The sequence below is a fragment of the Aotus nancymaae genome, unplaced genomic scaffold, assembly GCF_030222135.1.
Source record: "Aotus nancymaae isolate 86718 unplaced genomic scaffold, 86718_ANA_hifiasm-v0.15.2.pri h1tg000059l, whole genome shotgun sequence".
NCBI classification, from domain to species: Eukaryota; Metazoa; Chordata; class Mammalia; order Primates; family Aotidae; genus Aotus; species Aotus nancymaae.
Window position 1 is genome coordinate 43,531,685 of NW_026988473.1, and position 21,246 is coordinate 43,552,930.

At 37.1% G+C, this 21,246-nt stretch overlaps 2 protein-coding genes across 3 annotated transcripts in view; both read left to right on the plus strand.

Annotated features, from left to right (window-relative positions):
* SOX6 (SRY-box transcription factor 6) overlaps positions 1-21,246 on the plus strand; it is a 665,386-nt gene that overhangs the window by 70,741 nt on the left and 573,399 nt on the right. The gene's annotated exons all lie outside the window — the stretch shown is intronic.
* LOC105720223 (6-phosphogluconate dehydrogenase, decarboxylating-like) lies at positions 225-1,935 on the plus strand. Its single transcript, XM_064365547.1, has one exon. It carries the CDS (start codon positions 618-620, stop codon positions 1,545-1,547), a length of 930 nt encoding a protein of 309 aa, XP_064221617.1. The 5' UTR covers positions 225-617; the 3' UTR covers positions 1,548-1,935.

A 21,246-nucleotide genomic window follows, 5' to 3' on the forward strand; every position in this document is an offset into this window, starting at 1 on the left:
GAGTATAACTGTTGGGTCATATGGTATTTCCCATTTAACTTTTTGAGGAAGTGCCAAATTGTTTTCGACAGTGTGTGCACATCTTATATTCCTACCAGCAATGTACTGAGTGTTCTAATTTCTATTTTAGTGAGTGTTTAGTTGTGATTTCGATTCATATTTTCCTAATGAATAATGATTTTAAGTGTCTTTCATGGGCTTGCTGGCCATTTATGGTTTTTTTGGGGAAATGACTAGTTAAGCCTTTTGGTCATTTAAAAATTGGTTTGTCAACAAACATATAAAAAAAAGCTCACCATCACTGGTCATTAGAGAAATGCAAATCAAAACCACAATGAAATGCCATCTCACGCCAGATAGAGTGGTGATCATTAAAAAGTCAGGAAACAACAGATGCTGGAGTGGATGTAGGGAAATAGGAATGCTTTTACACTGCTAGTGGGAGTATAAATTAGTTCAACCATTGTGGAAGATACTGTGGTGATTCCTCAAGGATCGAAAACCAGAAATACCATTTGACCCCTCAGGGATCTAAAACCAGAAATACCATTTGACCCAGCAATCCCATTACTGAGTGTATACCCAAAGGATTGTAAATCATTCTGCTATAAAGACACATGCACATGTATGTTTACTGTGGCACTGTTTACAATAGCAAAAACTTGGAACCAACCCAAATGCCCATCAATGACAGACGGAATAAAGAAAATGTGGACGTGCTAGGCATGGCGCAGGACGAGATGGCACAGGCCTTTGAAGATTGGAACAAGACAGAGCTAGACTCATTCCTGATTGAAATCACAGCCAATATTCTCAAGTTCCAAGATGCCGATGGCAAACTTCTGCTGCCAAAGATCAGGGACAGCGCAGGGCAGAAGGGCACGGGGAAGTGGACTGCCATCTCCGCCCTGGAGTACTGTGTACCCGTCACCCTCATTGGAGAAGCTCTCTTTGCTCGGTGCTTATCATCTCTGGAGGATGAGAGAATTCAAGCTAGCAAAAAGCTGAAGGGTCCCCAAAAGTTCCAGTTCGATGGTGATAAGAAATCATTCCTGGAGGACATTCGGAAGGCCCTCTACGCTTCCAAGATCATCTCTTACGCTCAAGGCTTTATGCTGCTAAGGCAGGCAGCCACTGAATTTGGCTGGACCCTCAATTATGGTGGCATCGCCCTGATGTGGAGAGGGGGCTGCATCATCAGAAGTGTATTCCTAGGAAAGATAAAGGATGCATTTGATCGAAACCCAGAACTCCAGAACCTCCTACTGGACGACTTCTTTAAGTCAGCTGTTGAAAACTGCCAGGACTCCTGGCGGCGGGCAGTCAGCACTGGGGTCCAGGCTGGCATTCCCATGCCCTGTTTTACCACTGCCCTCTCCTTCTATGACTGGTGCAGACATGAGGTGCTTCCAGCCAACCTCATCCAGGCTCAGCGGGATTACTTTGGGGCCCACACCTATGAACTCTTGGCCAAACCAGGGCAGTTTATCCACACCAATTGGACAGGCCATGGTGGCAGTGTGTCATCCTCGTCATACAATGCCTAATCACGCTGCTTCTGTCACCCTCCACAATTCCACAGACCAGGACATTCCATGTGCCTCGTGATGTGCCCACATGGCCTTTTGCCCTATTTTCTGTTCAGATCTTTTTTAAAAAAGTGTTTTAAGTGACTCCTGAGGAAGGCACAGAGTTTATTTGTAAAGTAGCTTTGTGAGAGCTGCTGCGCCCTCTGCCCTTGCCTCTTGGGACTGACCAGGAGCTGCTCACGTGCATAGATGTGGGAACCTCCTCCTCACAGCAGTGTCCCCTGTGCTGGTGTGGTTCCCATCACACAGTTGGGAAGAGTGTCTGTGCACTCTAATCAACTGGAACCTCTGTATCATGTGGCATAATTCCCTTTTCCTTTACTCAATAAAACCGACATCAGACTGAGGGGAAAAAAAATGTGGCACATATACACCATGGAATACTATGCAGCCATAAAAAAGGATGAGTTCATGTCCTTTGCAGGGACATGGATGAAGCTGGAAACCAGCATTCTCAGCAAACTAACACAGGAACAGAAAACCAAACACCGCATATTGTTACTCATATGTAGGAGCTGAAGAATGAGAACACATGGACACAGGGAGGGGAACATCACACACTCAATCTGTTGTGGGGTGGGACCTTAGAGGAGGGATAGCATTAGGAGAAATACCTAATGTAGATGATGAGTTGATGGGTGCAGCAAACCACTGTGACATGTGTATACCTATATAACAAACCTGCACATTCTGCACATGTATCCCAGAACTTAAAATGTAATTTAAAAAAAATTGCAAATGTGCCTTAATATATGAAGATTACTGAGAAAATATTAAGCTACATGCTTAGTTTTATAAATTTTATAAACTTTAAAAAATGGCTTTTAAAAAAATTGTTAGGTTATATGAGTTCTTTATACATTATGGGTAGTAGACCCTACTTAGTTATGATTTGCAAATATTTTCTTCAGCCTGTGGATCTTTTCACTTTCTTGTGTTCTTTGATACACAAAAAATTTTTCAATTTTGATGACATTTAATTAATTTATTTCTTGTTTTGTTACTTGTGTTTTTGGTGTCATAAGTAACAAATTATTGCCAAATTTAAGGCCATGAAATGTTACTTTTGTGTTTTCTTCTAAGAGTTCTGTAGTTCTAGTTTTTATATTTGGACTTTGATCTATTTTGAGTTAATTTTTTGTATATAATGTGAGATAAGAATCTTTTGCACATGGATATCAAGTTTTTGAAACGCCTTTTGTTGAAGAGACTATCGTTTCTGCACTAAATGGCCTTGGAACTGTGGTTTAAACTCAATTGACCATAAATGCATGTGTTTATTTCTAGACTTTCATTTCTTTTCAATTGATCTATATGTTTGTCCTTATAACAGTACCACATTGTTTTGATTACTGTAACTTAGTGGTAAAATTTGAAATTAGAGAGTGTAAGTCTTCCAGCTTTGTTATTTTTCAAGATAGTTTTGGCTATTTGGTTTTCCTTGCAATGTTATATAAATTTGTGAATCAGATTTTTTGCTTCTCAGAAAAAGGCTCTTGGGTTTTGATAGGGATTGAATTGAATCTATAGATCCATTTGGTGAGTATTGCCATCTTAACAATAGTAACTCTTCCAATCTGTGAATACAGATTTCTTTTTATTTATTTAGGTCTTTGATTGCTTTCAGTACTGTTTTGTAAGGCCTGTAATTTTTATTGGATGATGAGCATTGTGAATTTTATGATGTTGGGTGCTAGATTTTGTTTTACTCCTTTAAATAATATTGTGATGTGTCTGGTACACAGTTAGGTTACTTGAAATCAGTTAACAACGCTTGCTTTTCAGCTGTGTGAGTGATGCAGCATGTGCTAGGAATAATTTAGTTCCACTACTTAGTGAGACCCTTTTGCTCAGTGTCTGTGCTAGTCCGTTGCCATTTCTATAAAGGAATACCTGAGGCTGGGTAATTTATAAATAAAATATGTTTATTTTGGCTCATGGTTCTGCAGGCTGTACGAGGAGCATGGTACTAGCATCTGCTCTTGGTAAGGGCTTCAAGAAGCTTACAATCATGTTGGAAGGCAAAGTGGGAGCTGATATATTCCAAGGTGGGAGAGACAGAGCAAGACAGAGAGAGGAAGAAGTTTCAGGCTTTTAAAAACAAACAGATCTCATGTGAACTCATAGAGTTAGAACTTACTCATTCACTCGATAATGGCAACAAACTATTCATGGAGGATCTGTCCTCATGAACCTAACACCTCCCATCAGGCTGAACCTCCAATCTTGGAGATTACATTTCAACATGAGATTTGGAGGAGACATACATCCAAATTATCTCAGTGTCCATGTATTATGAGGTCTTTTCAATGTGGCTGGTGGGAGCATGAACTGTTTTTAGCTTTATATGAGGTTCATATGTTTTTCTTTTTCTTTGTTTTTTTTTTTTTTTTTTTTTGAGACAGAGTCTCTCTCTGTCACCCATGCTGGAGCGCAGTGGTGGGATCTCGGCTCACTGCAACCTCCGCCTCCTGGGTTCAAGCGATTCTCCTGCTTCAGTCTTTGGAGTAGCTGGGATTAAAGACATACACCACTATGCCCAACATTTTTGTATTTTTAGTAGAGACAGGTGTTTTGCCATGTTGGCCAGGCTGGTCTTGAACTCCTGACCTCAAGTGATCTGCCTGCCTCAGCCTCCCAAAGTGCTGGGATCACAGGAGTGAGCCACCACACCTGGCCATGCTTCATATATTTTTCAAGCTATTGCTTTTTAGTGGTTGTTTTTCCAAACTAGGATAATTTCCTTTGACCTATGATGAATATTAATTCAGCTGAAGATTGAACAAGACACCTATGCACATCTCTGAGATGTTTTCTCTGTGCATTTCTTTTTATAATCTTTCCTATTAATTCTTATCTTCTTAATCTTTCTAATAGTCAGTATTTTCTGCCTCAACTCAGCTAGACTTCTGGTCTGTATATGGGACTCCCCCTGGCTGTACTGTAACTTGAAGACTTCAGGGGCAACTATATGCTTACCTCATTTGTTTCCCTTTCTCGAAAATCACAATCCTGTCTTGCCCATTGCTTAATTTCTAAAAATAAGTTTCATATATTTTGGCTGGTTTTCTAGTTGTTTAAGGCATAAAGGTAAATCTAATTTTTGTTATTTTATTTCATTGTTGTGAAAAGTAGAAGTTATTAATCACTGTCTCAGAGAAAAGTCAAATTGAACTTTCATTGATGTAAAATGAAGAGGGGATCATCTTAATTCTTGGGTAGTGCCTGGAAGAATTTAGACATCCTCTTCCTTAAAAGATTGTCTTAGTTTGGCCAGGTGCAGTGGCTCACGCCTGTAATCCTGGGAGATTGGGAGGCCGAGGCAGGCGGATCACAAGGTCAGGAGATCGAGACCATCCTGGCTAACACATCAAGCCCCGTCTCAACTGAAAATACAAAAAATTAGCTGGGCATGGTGGCACACGGCTGTAGTCCCAGCTACTTGGGAGACTGAAGCAGGAGAATTGCTTGCACCCAGGAGGCAGAGGTTGCAGTGGGCCGAGATTGTGCCACTGCACTCCAGTCTGGTGACAGAGTGGAACTCTGTCTCAAAAAAAAAAAAAAAAAAAAAAAAAGCAATACAAAAAGATGATTGTCTTAGTTTGTTCGTATTGCTATAAAGGAATACCTCAGGCTGGGCAATTTATAAATGAAAGAGGTTTATTTGTCTCATCGTTCTGCATGCTGTACAAGAAGCATTATAGCAGTATCTGCTTCAAATGATGTCATATAGCTGCTTCCACTCATGACAGAAGGTGAAGAGAGTTTATGTGGAGATCATATGGCAGGAGAGGAAGCAAGGCTGCAAATGGGGAGGTGCCCAGCTTTTTTTAAACAACCAACTCTCTTGGTAACTAACAGAGTGAGAACTTATTTACCATCGCTTACCATGGCATTAATCTATTTATTTGGGATGCCCCTCTGTGACTCAAATCCCTCCCACTAGGCTCCACCTCCAACATTGGGGATCAGATTTCAACATGAGATTTGAAGGGTCAAATGCCAAACTAAAACAATGATTTATGTTAGAATGTGCATGCATACTGATGGTAATTAATAATATGCCATTTGCAAGTAAATGCTAGCTTAATGACAAAGTAAATGTCTCTAACATTAAGTTTTTTTTAAAACAAATTTAACATTAAAGGCATATTGTTATTGTTTTTTTAGTCAGGGTCTCACTATGTTGCCCAATCTGGTCATGAACTCCTGCCCTCAAATGATCCTCTCACCACAGCTTCTCATAGTGCCAGGATTATAGGCGTGAGTCACCACCTGGCCAAGGCATGTCATTCTAATGGAGTAAATGAAAGGTGTTCCTGGAAGATTTAAGGGGAGATGTAACTTTAAAGTCTCTATGTTCCAATTTTTTTTTAAAATCTCTGAATGTGAGTATAAAGTGAACTGACATATATAATGTGTTTAGAATAGTGCCAGCTATATACTGTTAAAATAAGTGTGAACCATTATTATCATGTTAATCATGATCATTATTTTTTTTAGTATGTGAAGAGTCATTTGGGGATTAGATAATGAAATTTAAAGATATAAAAATATTTATCTAATTTAATATCAAATTATACCTGGATTCACTAACTTTGAATATCCTTAGCATGAAGAGTTGAACCTAGAGTTTGGGCTAGGAATATAGCTCCACAAAGAATTTTGGTCCTGTGAAACTTACACATTAGCTAGCATACTTTTTCTTCTTAGATATGTCATGTCATCACTGGGGCCTTCAATACTGAGAACTAAAAGGGAATTCAGATGATTTTTTAAAACTGGCTTAGAAATATAAAGGCCTGTATCATTGCCATTCACATTTTCAATAGAGGCTCAAATATTACAGTTAAAGTTTGGACTAAAATAGATGGTGATGTATATTGTTCTATACAGTAAATGTATTCCAAGAAAGTTGCATGCTCATTTAATTTTGCTTAGTTAAGTTCACTTCCAAGGTTGGCATGAAGGCACACACCTATCTGCATTTAAGATAAATAGTTCCAAGATAAGAGTTCCTTAATAATGTACATTGCCTGGCATGTTAGTAGGTACTCAATTATTTTACTACTTAATTAATTTTTAAGTTTTCTTATAGCAGCTTGTGTATTTGTGTGTGTATATGTGTATGTTTGTGTGTGTATGTGTAAGTGTATGTATGTAGACTGTTCTTGATTTGAAAATAAAATATACTTTTTCAGAAGTAGAGTTAGTAGACCAGTTATGGATAATATAAATATTAGCCATCATTTACCAATTACTGGTCCCCAATTCTGAAAAAGAAAACAACCCACTGCATTGATCACAGTTTTCAAAATAAAATCTGTTTGTTGAATGAACTTTCAAATTCTAATGGTGCAGAGCATTGGGGGTGCTTAAGAAATGTTTTTATTCATGTAATGTTAGGATTGAATAATATTTCTGTTTTGGCTCAACAGAATTTAAGTGGAGCTGCATAACTCATTCTGGAGTCATCTTGATTTTCTGTTTAATTAATAATTTGAGTTATTAAAAACTCACTCATGCTGTTGATTAAAGTTCTCAAAATTTTTTACCTAGCTAAATTCTGTGGGACAGCCTTGTTCTGGGAGGTTTTGTCAATCAACAGTTTAACTTAATAGTTCAAACAATTGCTGTAGAAATTTGTTTGTCAAGTCATGATTCATACCACTATTTTTACAACAAACATCACAAAATAACCATCGTAATATCGCCAGCAGCAGATTTTGGAAATGGTACATTCAAGTGTGTAAAGTTATTGCATATGAATGAAGAGAAATAATATTGCAATGATATATTTTATTACTAGCTTCTGTTTTAATAAGGATAATGAAAACCTTGTGCCTGGCCCTGTGAAAAAAACTAATGTGACCTTTGATGTGACCCACCTGTTGTGCTTTCACAATCAATAATAATCTCCTCATGTGAGGGTGATCTGGAGAATAACAATGTCCTAGCAAGACAGAAAATAACATTTGCAAATTGAAGTTGCAGAAATCGAAATATGCTTGGATCATGTCCTAAAGTACTAAAAACAACTTATCTAACAAAATATTTTGAGTGAAGAAGATATTAACAGATGCCTGACTCACTCACAATGCCTTTTTCAGGCAGAATTGTTGATTGGTTATATACTTGTCTATTAAGTTCCTGATAGACTTCCTGAATCAGTGTTTGATAATTTTTACAACTAGAAAAGCATGCTAACCAATGCCTAGGTTTTAGGCATTCCCAACTGTTGCATTTATGGAAAGTAAAAATTATTAATTTATTTAGCATTTAAGACTTTTGTATTATTATTGTTTTTTAAGACAGGATCTCACTCTTTCACCTAGGCTAGAGTGCAATGGTGCGATCTTGGATCACTGCAACCTCTGCCTCTCAGGCTCAAGGGACCTTCTCACCTTAGTCTCTTAGGTAGCTAGAACTACAGGCATGGGGCACCATTCCCAGCTAATTTTTGGATTTTTTGTAGAGATGAGGTTTTGCCATGTTGCCCAGGCTGGTCTTGAACTCCTGAGATCAAGTAATATGCCTGCCCTGGCCTCTCAAAGTGCTGGGACTACAGGCAAGAACCATTGTGCCTGGCCAAGACGAATTTTTTGAAGCATGTATCAAAAAATAATAGCTTTTCTTTTTAGACAATATCTGCTCTGGGTTTACTTGGAGGGTAGTTTGTCAGCTAATTATATAAATTTTGTAGATAAATTAAAAGATACCATCATGTGGTAGATATTTTCATGAGCTTGCATGATATTCTTCAACATATCCATTTTTAGAAAGATCCTAGTGATGATATATTCAGTGAGCGAACATGAATGTCTCAAACTAAACTAAAAATGTACTACTGCTCTTCAATCTGCAGGTCAAATTCTATCATTATGAAGACACTGTATTATAAAAACATTGACATATGTCTGCTTGTGGCTTAGGTTAAAGATAATTCCTAACTAGTCAATACTCAGCTTAAAGCTTCTACAGAAACTTTTCCCTCTGCAGCAATTATGTGGATGTTAGTACTATAGCTATAACTGCTGATGAAGTTTCCACTGATAGGACCTTTGTAGAAGAAGCAAAAGATGATATCAAGGCTCCAGTTGAAGGTGAGACAGATGAAGCTTTTCTAATGTCTCTTGCTTGGCCCTTAGAATTACTGCTGAAGACATCAGTGAAGTTCTTTTCCCTCTTGTAGTAGTAGGGAAGTGAGGGTCAGGAGGACAATTTGTTCTTGGGGTCCCCAGATAAAACTCAGTGGATATTTTCTTATAGAAACTAGTGTTTTAATTCAGTGCTCAGCCATTCTATGAGTGAAGTGGCATAGGATTCTAACTACTATTGGCATCATTGTTTCTATGGGAAAATACATTCCAAACTCTAAGAACTTTTGGAACTAAATCTGTTTGTGTGTTGGGGACTTCTGATATTTCCAAAGACTATAAAACTACATTGTTTTAGAATTGGAGGGAACTTGGAAGTCATTTATTTCAAGTTTATTTTATATACAAGGCAAGTTATAGAAGAAATCTAAGTCCAATTTGGCTGGAAAAAAATGTGATCTTATTTAAAAACTGTTTTAAAAATTCAGTGTTATCTATAGCTTTATTTCTTTTAGGTTCCTAGACCCTTGGTTTTTAAAATTTTCATTGTTCTGTGATGTGCAGGCCTAAGAAGCCACCATTTGAGAATTTTCTAGGTTTCTTTATATGAGGACTCCTGCATCACCAACCAATATTGTGTGATATAAAGATTAAAAGATGAATAAGAATTTGTATGTTTTATTGGACTTTTTGGTTCTGCTATGTCATTCTATCTAATATAGTGTTGAAAATGTGTTATGGTGGGCAAGTCACTACTTTTAATTGCCAGCTATCAATCCTGAATTGATACATTTAAAAAATTTCTAATTGTGTATTACCTTGAAACTTCATGTGCTTTTGAGACATAGACCAGTATGTAAGGTGCACACAAGACAAGAACATGTGCTCAACAGCTGTAGTGTTATTTGTTTTAAAAAACTGATGATTGGGGGAAGGATCCAAGATAGATGAATAGGAACAGCTCTGGAGTGCAGGTCCCAGTGAGAACAGCACAGAGGGTGAGTGCTCACTGTATTTCCAAACAAGTTTTCCTGACCCACAGACCAGGAGATTCCTGGACCAAAAAGCACCACGAGTTTTCAGTGTGGCAGTTTCAGCTGGTACTAGGTTGGCGCACAGAAACTCACACAAGCCTGGGCGGCCGTTTCGACTGGCACCTGGAACACTTGGGAGACAGAGCCGCCCATTCAACTGAAAGGGACAGGGCTGAGACAGGGAGCCAGGCGATCTGGCTTGGTGGGCACCACCTTCACAAAACAAGCAATTTGAAATGCTCTGGATTGAGAATTTCACAGCAAGTGCAGCTGGACCCAGGAAGGTCAAACTCAGAGGGGGTTAGGGCGTTCCCCACTACCAAGGCAGTCTGCCACTACCAAGGCAGTTCACACAGCAGCTGGGCAGAGCCTGTGGCAGCTCAGCAACACCTCTGCTGGCAGACTGTGACTAGACTAATCCATGTGGGGCAGGGCATCTATGAAAAAAGGGAGCAGTGTGACAAGAACTTATAAATAAAGCCGACCTTCCTAGGACAGAGCACCTGGGAAAAGAGGTGGTAATGAGTTCAACTGCAGCAGACTTAAAAGTATCTGCCCAGCAGCTCTGCACGGAACATCGTAGCTACCAGCACAGCACTTGAGCTCCTATAAGGGACAGACTGTCTCCTCAAACAACACCCTGACCCCAAAGAGACACCACATAAAGGAGAGCTCAGGCCGACATCTGGTGGGTACCCTTCTGGGACGAGGATAGCAGAGAAAGAAACTGGTGGCAACCCTTGCTGTTCTGCAGCCCTTGCAGGTGATCCCCAGGCAAGTGTGGTCTGGAGTGGACCTCCAGCAGTTCTGCAGCAGAGGAGCCTGACTGTTAGAAGGAAAACTAAGAAGCAGAAAGAAATAGCTTCAACATCAATAAAAAGGATGTCCACTCAGAGACCTAATCCAAAAGTCACCAACTACAAAGACCACAGGTAGATAGATAAAGCCACTAAGATGGGAAGAAACCAGCGCAAAAAGTAAGAAAACACCAAAAACCAGAACGCCTCTCCTCCTCCAAGGGATCACAACTCTTCACCAGTTAGGGATCAAAGATGGATGGAGAATGAATCTGATGAATTAACAGAAACAGGCTTCAGAAGGTGGGTAATAGCAAACTTCTCAGAACTAAAAGAACATGTGCTAACCCAATGCAAAGAAATGAAGAACCAAGAAAAAGTTAGATGAGATGCTAACTAGAATAAACAACTTAGAGAAGAATATAAACGACCTGATGGAGCTGAAAACACAGCACGAGAACTTCTCAAAGCATATACAAGTTTCAATAGCCAAATCAACCAAACAGAAGAAAGGATATCAGAGATTGAAGATCAGCTCAATGAAATAAAATGAGAAGGCAAGATTAAAGAAAAAAGAGTGAAAACAAATGAACAAAGCCTCCAAGAAATATGGGATTAAGTGAAAAGACCTAATCTACGTTTCATAGGTGTACCTGAATGTGACGGAGAGAATGAATCCAAGCTGGAAAACAATCTTCAGGATATTATCCAGGAGAACTTCCCCAACCTAGCAAGGCAGGTTGTACTTGCCTTATATTCCAGTCCAGGAAATACAGAGAACACCGTAAACATATTCCTCAAGAAGAGCAACCCCAAGGCACATAATTGTCAGATTCACCAGGGTTGAAATGAAGGAAAAAATGCTAATGGCAGCCACAGAGAAAGGACAGGTTTCCCACAAAGGGAAGCCCATCAGACTCACAGCAGATCTCTCAGCAGAAACCCTACAAGCCAGAAGAGAGTGGGGGCCAATATTCAACATCCTTAAAGAAGAGAACTTTCAACCTAGAATTTCATATCCAGCCAGACTAAGCTTCATAAGCGAAGGAGAAAGAAAATCCTTTATGGACAAGCAATTGCTGAGAGATTTTGTTACCACCAGGTCTGCCTTACGAGAGCTCCTGAAATAAGCACTAAACAAGGAAAGGAATAACCAGCATCAGCCACTCCAAAAATGTACCAAATGGTAAAGACCATTGACACAATGAAGAAAATGTGTCAACTAATGGGCAAAACATCGCTAGCATCAAAATGGCAGTATCAAATTTACACATAACAATATTAACCTTAAATGTAAGTGGACTAAATGCCCCAGTCAAAAGACACAGACTGGCAAATTGGATAAAAAGTCAAAACCCATCTGTGTGCTGTATTCAGGAAACCCATCTCACATGCAAGGACATACATAGGCTAAAAATAAAGGGATGGAGGAAGATTTACCAAGCAAATGGACAGCAAAAAAATAAAATAAAATAAAAAAAAAAGCAGGAGTTTCATTCCTAGTCTGATAAAATAGACTTTAAATCAACAAAGATCAAAAGAGACAAAGAAGGACATTACATAATGGTAAAAGGATCAATGCAACAAGAAGAGCTAACTGTCCTACATATATACACACCCAGTACAGGAGAACCCAGATACATAAAGCAAGATCTTAATGACCTACAAAAAGACTTAGACTCCCACACAATAATATTTGGAGACTTTAACACTCCACTGTCAATATTAGACAGATCAATGGGACAGAAAATTAACAAGGATATCCAGGACTTGAACTCAGATCTGGACCAAGTGGACCTAATAGACATCTACAGAAATCTCCACCCAAAATCCACAGAATATACATTCTTCCCAGCAACACATGACACCTACTCTAAAATTGACCACATAATTGGAAGTAAATCACTCCTCAGCATATGCAAAAGAACAGAAATCATAACAAACAGTCTCTCAGACCACATTGCAATCAAATTAGAACTCAGAATTAAGAAACTAACTCAGAACCGCACAACTTCATGGAAACTGAAAAACTGACTCCTGAATGTCAACTGGATAAACAATGAAATGAAGGCAGAAATAAAGATGTTCTTTGAAACCAATGAGAACAAAGACACAACATACCAGAATCTCTAGGACACATTTAAAGCAGTGTCTAGAGGGAAATTGATAGCAATAAATGCCCACAGGAGAAGTGAGGAAAGATCTGAAGTCAACACCCTATCGTCAAAATTGAAAGAGCTAGAGGAGCAAGATAAAAAAAACTCAAAAACCTAGCAGAAGACAAGAAATAACTAAGATCAGAGCAGAACTGAAGGAGATAGAGACACAAAAAGTCCTTCAAAATATCTAATAAATCCAGGAGCTGGTTTTATGAAAAATCAACAAAAAAACTGCTAGCCAGATTAATACAAAGGAAAAGGGAGAAGAATCAAATAGATGCAATAAAAAACCATAAAGGGGATATCACTACTGATTCCACAGAAATACAAACTACCATCAGAGATTACTACAAACAACTCTATGCATATAAACCAGTAAACCTGGAAGAAATGGATAAATTCTTGGACACTCGCACCCTTCCAAGCCTAAACCAGGAAGATGTTGAAACCTTGAACAGACCAATAACAAGGGCTGAATTTGAGGCAGCAATTAATAGCCTACCAACCAAAAAAAGTCCAGGTCCAGACAGGTTCACAGCCGAATTCTACCAGACATACAAAGTGGAGCTGGTACCATTCCTTCTGAAAGTATTCCAAACAATACAAAAAGAGGGAATCCTTCTCAAATCATTTTATGAGATCAACATCATCCTGATACCAAAACCCAGCAGAGACTCAACAACAAAAAAGAAAACTTCAGGCCAATATCCATGATGAACATAGATGCAAAAATCTTCAATAAAATACTGGCAGACTGATTGCAACAGCACATCAAAAAGCTTATCCATCACAATCAAGTAGGCTTCATTCTGGAGATGCAAGACTGGTTCAATATATGCAAGTCTATAAATGTAATCCACTACATAAACAGAACCAACGACAAAAACCACATGATTATCTCAATAGATGCAGAGAAGGCCTTCAACAAAATTCAACAGCGCTTTATGCTAAAAATTCTCAATAAACTAGATATCGAAGGAACATATCTCAAAATAATAAACGCTATTTATGACATGCCTACAGCCAATATTGTACTGAATGGGCAAAAACTGGAGGCATTCCCTTTGACATCTGGCACTAGACAAGGATGCCCTCTCTCACCATTCCTATTTCAATATAGTGTTGGAAGTTCTAGCCAGAGCAATTAGGCAAGAAAAAGAAGTAAAGGGTATTCAACAGGAAAAGAGGAAGTCAAAGTGTCTCTATTTTCAGACAACATGATTGTATATTTAGAAGACTCCATTGTCTCAGACCAAAATCTCCTGAAACTGATAAGAACTTCAGCAAAGTCTCAGGATACAAAATAAATGTGCAGAAATCACAAGCATTTCTATCCACCAATAACAGACTAACAGAGAGATAAATCATGAGCAAACTCCCATTCACAATTGCTACAAAGAGAATAAAATACCTAGGAATACAACTAACAAAGGATGTAAAGGACGTCTTCAAGGAGAACTACAAACCACTGCCCAAGGAAGTAAGAAAGGACACAAACAAATGGAGAAACATTCCATACTTGTGGTTAGGAAGAATCAATATTGTGAAAATGGCCATACTGCCCAAAGTAATTTATAGATTCAATGCTGTCCCCATCAAGCTACCAATGACCTTCTTCACAGAACTGGAAAAAACCACCTTAAACTTCATATGGAACCAAAAGAGAGCCCACATAGCCAAGACAATCCTAAGCAAAAAGAACAAAGCCAGAGGCATCATGCTACCTGATTTCAAACTATACTACAAAGCTACAGTAATCAAAACAGCATGGTACTGGTACCAAAACAGAGATATAGACCAATGGAACAGAACAGAGGCCTTGGAGGCAATGCCACATATCTACAACCATCTGATCTTTGACAAACCTGACAGAAACAAGCAATGGGGAAAAGATTCTCTGTTTAATAAATGGTGTTGGGAAAACTGGCTAGCAGTGTCCAGAAAGCAGAAACTGGACCCCTTCCTTACACCTTACACTAAAATTAACTCCAGATGGATTATAGACTTAAACAAAAGACCTAACACCATAAAAACCCTAGAAGAAAATCTAGGCAAAACCATTCAGGACATAGGCATAGGCAAGGAGTTCATGACTAAAATACCAAAAGCATTGGCAACAAAAGCCACATAGACAATGAGATCTAATTATACTCCAGAGCTTGTAGACAATGGGATCTAATTATACTCCAGAGCTTCTGTACAGCAAAAGATTATTAGAGTGAACTGGCAACCAAGAGAATGGGAAAAAAGTTTTGCAATCTACCCATCTGACAAAGGGCTAATAGCCAGAATCTACAAAGAACTAAAACAGATTTACAAGAAAAAAATAAACAAACCCATCCAAAAGTGGGAGAAGGATATGAACATATACTTTTCAAAATAATACATATACGAGGCCAACAAACATATGAAAAAATGCTCATCATCACTGATTATGAGAGAAATGCAATCAAAACCACATTGAGATACCACCTCATGCCAGTTAGAATGGCAATCATTAAAAAATCTGGAGTCAACAGATGCTGGAGAGGATGTGGAGAAATAGGAACACTTTTACACAGTTGGTGGGAATGTAAACTAGTTCAGCCATTGTGGAAGACAGTGTGACACTTCCTCAAGGACCTAGAAATGAAATTCCATTTGACCCAGCAATCCCATTACTGGGCATATGCCCAAAGGATTATGTATCATTCTATTATAAAGAAACATGCACATGTATGTTCACAGCAGCACTGTTTACAGTAACAATACATGGAACCAACCCAAATGCCCATAGACTATAGATTGAACAAGGAAAATGTGGCACACATACACCATGGAACATTATGCAGCCCTAAAAAACGATGAGTTCATGTCCTTTGTAGGGATATGGATGAATCTGGAAACCATCATTCTCAGCAAACTGACACAAGAACGGAAAGTCAAACACTGCGTGTTCTCACTCATAGGTAGGTGTTGAACAATGAGAACACATGGACACAGGGAGGGGAACATCACACACTGGGATCTGTTGGGGGTGCCAAGGGAGGGATAGCATGGGGGTGGGGAGGTCAGGAAGTGATAACATTGGGAGAAATGCCAGATGTAGGTGACGGGGGGATGGAGGCAGCAAACCACATTGCCACGTGTGTACCTATGCAACAATCCTGCATGATCTACACATGTACCGCAGAACCTAATGTACAATTAAAAATAAATAAATAAATAATCATCAAAATTATCTTTGTTTGGAACGGTGAACTCTATGTAAATTTTTACTTTATATCTTATTGGTTATAAATAAAAAAGAAGAAAACATATGTTTATTTAAAAAAATGACACAAACAAATGTATTGTCACCAAATGATATAACATGATTATTCTTGTGTTTGGGGATTTTCATGTTAGTATTTAGGTTTTTCTTATTATCTCTCTCTCCTGTTCAAATGTGCATCCCAATAAGGCAAAGTTAAAAGTTAGTAATATTGCTCTTTCACAGAAGACAAAATTTCACATTTTCAATGAGGGTCTACCACCTTTAAAACTTCTCTCACTTTGAAATACCTAATGTAGATGATGGGGTGATGGATGCAACACACCACCATGGCATGTGTATAACTATGTAACAAACCTGCATGTTCTGCACATGTACCCCAGAACTTAAAGTATAACAATTGAAAAAAACTTTTCTCACTTCAAGTATCTTCAACTTAGAGTGAAAAATGTAGCAAGCATTTGCTTCTTCGGCAAAGGAATGACAAGGAGTTAATAGGTGACTTTTAAGTATGTTTTCTACCTTTAACATCTTCAGAATTCAAATTTCAGAATATGACTTCTCAGATCTCAAGATGCATTTTTTTTTTTGGTTTTAATCCTCTTTATTGAGATTTCTATTAATTCTCCATTTTACTTAGTTTTTAGGAGTTATACAGTTTTTTGGTCAGCTATCATCTTACTCAGCGTCATACACTAAAGTGTGCCAAAAATATTAAAGATATTTTCATTTAGCTTTAAATATTATGTTTCCATTGGAAGGTACTGATATTATATACTTTTGATTTATGTTGAATATTTTAATGATTTTTTTTTGCTGAATGAATATAATCAGTATGCTAAGTATTATGTTTTAAAAAGATGCCAATCTGTAATTTTGTGTCTAAGTATTTTTTTGATGATACAGGGCATCAATATTAAATGAAATTTTAATTTAGTGATTTAATTTTCTTGAAAATATTTCTATCAGAAATTCACATTATACTTGCATTATGCTAAACATGCTGAAACATTCTCTTCTCTTTCCCTTGGTGTGTCCTTATTGCAACAATCACCAAAATACACAGATATTTAATTTATACTGAAATATTTCTCCATAGAATAAACAGAATATCTCACCTATGAAGGGTGATTATACTTTGTAAATTTGTTTTAAGACCTTTGTAATTCACAGCTCATAGCTTTGTGTGTTCAGTGTGTGAAAATATTGGCCTATCAAGCTTCAAAAGACATTTAGGATATTTTTGAACCTTGTCTTTAGATCATTGAGACCAGAGGTTGATATTTAGACTGCATTTTATTTTGGGCTTAAACCTTAAGGTATATTATGTATAGGTCTGTTTTTATAAAGGATTTTCCTTCAATCACTCTGGAATACGTATTGTTATTTTAAAATGTTTTGAATCATGATGTAGTGGACATGCTCTAAGTAGGATTCAGTAGTTGAGATTTGCTAAGGAGACTGCAAGAAACCAAAGTTTTCTTTTATTATTAAGAGAACAAGATTACTATGAGATATAATTGTATATTAAACACCAGGATTGAACATTTGTTACAGAATTGAATAAGTTTTTATGATTTCTGAAGAATTGAATTTAGAGCCCAGTGCAGAAGAGATAAAGTCATAGGATTACAAGCCAGTTAGCTAGCTTTGTCTCATTTCTTGATCATATAGCGGATTAAAAAACTGAAGAGTAAGGATAAATAGGCCCTTTCCTAAATAGAGTAGTGTTAACAGAGAGGGTTCTTTGGGATTTGTTCTAAGACTTAGTCACTTAAAAAAAATGAATTCGAAGAGGAAGTATAAAGAAATTTCTTATTTCCTTGGAATGAGAAGCATATTACAAGCTTTTTCAGGTAGAAAAATGCTAGTTGTGAATGGATAATATAAAAAGAATGCCAAAGATAGGAAAATAAGAAGAAAATGGCAAAAAAAAATCTTCACTTGGCCAAGTGGAGATTATTTCCATTTTTATTTATATTTAATACAAACACAACAAAGTTTAACTCTTACTACCTTAATTAGGCAGAATTATTTTAGAGATTTCTGTTTGTATGTGACCAGAGACTCAGAAGAAATACTGGATGTCATGAGGAAAAATATTAGAAACAAAATACAATAGAATCTTGTCCTTAGGCGAAATAATGTAGTAGCAAACTGGAAAACCAGGTTTTGTTATGTATATTCAGAAAGAAATAGAGATCAAAAGAAATCAAGAAAATCATTAGAGTATGAGTGAATTCACATTAATATAGACTATACATAGTGTAAGCCTTTAGTTTGGGAAGACCAAGTCTGAGAGTGGATGTTATTTAAGTGTAAATACTCATGAAAGGTTTATTTAGAGTATGGGCTTTTAATTCAGAAGACGTGGATTTATATCCAGATTCTAACATTTAACAGCTGCAAGTAGACCTTAAACTTCAAGTTTCCTCATTAAAAAAAAATAGAGGCCGGTAGCAGTGGCTCATGCCTGTAATCCTAGCACTTTGGGAGGCCAAGGTAGTCGGATCATGGGGTCAAGAGATAATGGGGTTTCATCCTGGCCAACATGGTGAAACCCTGTCTCTACTAAAAATACAAAAATTAGCTGGGTGTGGTGGCGTGCGCCTATAGTCCCAGCTACTAGGAAGGCTGACGCGGCAGAATCACTTGAACCCAGGAGGTGGAGGTTGCAGTGAGCCGTGATTGCACCACTGCACTCCAGCCTGGTGACACAGCAAGACTCCGTTCCCCCACTCAAAAAAAAGAAAAAACCCAAAAAACAAAAAACAACAAAAAAATAGGAATCTAGTACTTATTTCACAAGGTTGATATATATAAAGTAAGGTTAAATTTGTTATGACATGAGTAAAAAAACATGACACAGTAGAACTTAATACATTCAGCTTGAATTAAATATATGCCCATCACTTGTCTTTAAATTATATTCAATTTTTATTATATATGTATATATGTGTCCAGTGCTATTTTTTTTTCATATTGCTTATCTTCATATGGGGACATTTTAGTACTAGATAGCTGTTTGCTGTAAAACAATATTAGGAGGGGTTGTGTAGGGGAAGCTTTTAAAAGTCCCAGCAGATTTAACTGGGATTTGTCTTTTTTAAAATCTTCATATATGTATATTTTTACTCACTCTCTCTTTCTCTCTCTCTCTCTCTTTCTATATATATATATATGTACACATATAAATATATATGAGGAAACATTCTCTTCCCTTTCTTTGGTGTGTCCTTATTGCAACAATGACCAAAAAGTACAGAAGTTTAATTTAAACTGAAATATATATCTGTATATCTATATAGAGATGTATATCTATTTATTTTTCTATCTATATATCTACAGAGGAATATATACATATAGGAATACATATATAAATATATTTTTAACATTATATATTTACATTCTCTCTCTCTCTCTATATATATATATATTTACATTCTTTTCTTATATCTCACCTTGGTTTTTGACATTAGAAGTTTGGTGTGGCTTACAATGAAGCATCTTAAGTCAGGCTGTGTTGTGATCTGGTCATCTCTGCTTCCTTTCCTTCATCTCAGACAGTGTCTTAGGAGATTAGATTATAGGCAAGATGGTCTGTCTGCATTTTCTTCTTTATTCAGCTCTACTTTACCTGCAATTTGTTAGAGTGGAGTTGGGATATTTCTTCACAGGAATATTTCCTAGTAGCTCTGTTGTCTCTAATGTCACTAAATCTTATCACTTTAATAAAAGGATAATTTGATGTCCTTTCATACTTTTAGATTAATTTATTCTTACTTGAATATTAAGTGGTTGGTGTCAGCTTGCATTCTCCCTTATTCTGGCTCAGTTATCAACATATTTGGCAGATATTCTTCATATTGTGGTTTGAGCTTGTAGGTGTTTCATTGTATCACTGAAGAGTCTTCCATCTCCCATTTTTCATTCTTTTTAGTTGTTTCCAAAGAAGAAGGGTAAAGAAAAAATTGCTATTATTTCTTCACTTTTACAAGAATTCTGAATTGTCACTTTAAAAAAAGTTTATATCCTCTACTCCTTTTATGTCAAGGATTTTCTAACATTTACTTAGTATCTGCCATGTGGGATTAAGCCTTGTTCAATGAGGTTTATGCATCTATTATTTCTCTTGATCCTTAAAAATCCTGTATATTTTCAATGTTGCCTCATTTAAAGATTAGAAATCTGAGGCTCAGAGAAGCTGATTGCTCAGCCTCACACAGTAATAGATCTGGGATTAGAAGCTAGATCTATCTGACTGCAAAGTTGTATTTTTTCTGCTATATTTCATCCAGTCCTTGTTTAGATAATCACAAATTTTGGACAAATGAGATTTTATGCCATGTTTCATAGTTAGACTTTCTACTGCCACCTTTTGGCTAATTTAAATTTAGTAAATGTTTCTGTACACTTTATCCACCCACACATATAAGCAATAATAATAATAGGTCATAAATTTACTTTGATGGTTTGCATCTGAGTATGCACAAACACATACTGCATTAGTAAGATTTTTCTCTCCTTTGGATTATCTGTTAAAGGGATCAGTGGAACTCTAGGTCTGAGTGCCACCAACTAGAATAGCCCACTGATACCTGAGAATGAACAAGGTAATATTTCTGAGATACGTTATTTATGCACCAATTGATTCCATTCTTATTCTATCTACCATGTAATTTATTTAACATTCTGAATTACAGAAAAACATCTAAAGCCATGATAGTTAAACACAGCTTAGTTATTTTGCTGGAAGATTATGAGTGGTTAGCTGGATAGCAACATTTGGGGATAAATGTGGGGGTTGAAGAGGAGAGTAGTTAGGCCAAGTTGTATGGACAAGAATTGACTGCTGCAGTTTTTTTCTCATGCCTGGGAAAATATTTTCTCATTTTTCTTTTTATTCTCCATTGTGTGTTTGAGTAACAGGATCTTCCAATATAGTCAAGCAAAATAGCATGGAATGCTTGTACAAGACTTAATTAGTGGTAATGTACAGTATCAACTTGGAGATTTTGGCAGTCTGGATATCTGGCTTGGAAGCCTACTATAAGATTCTCCAGCCTTCTGTTTCAAGTACTAATGTCCTATGGTGCTTCTATAACTCTAATTATTATTTACCTGATGGTTAGACAATTTTCTGCTAGCATAATAATGTATTCAGTGTTTTAATTCTTGAATTATTGATATCAACAATAACAACTTAGAAGTTACATTGCTATTATAGTACGTTAATATTTCAAATAGATTAAAACTGTGGTAAAAATTGGCAGATATATCATGGTCTGAAGCTCCAAAGATGTGACTCAGATGAAAA

Coding starts and splice junctions, on each gene's coding strand:
- LOC105720223 (XM_064365547.1), top strand. CDS start 618: ATGCACATGTATGTTTACTGTGGCACTGTTTACAATAGCAAAAACTTG.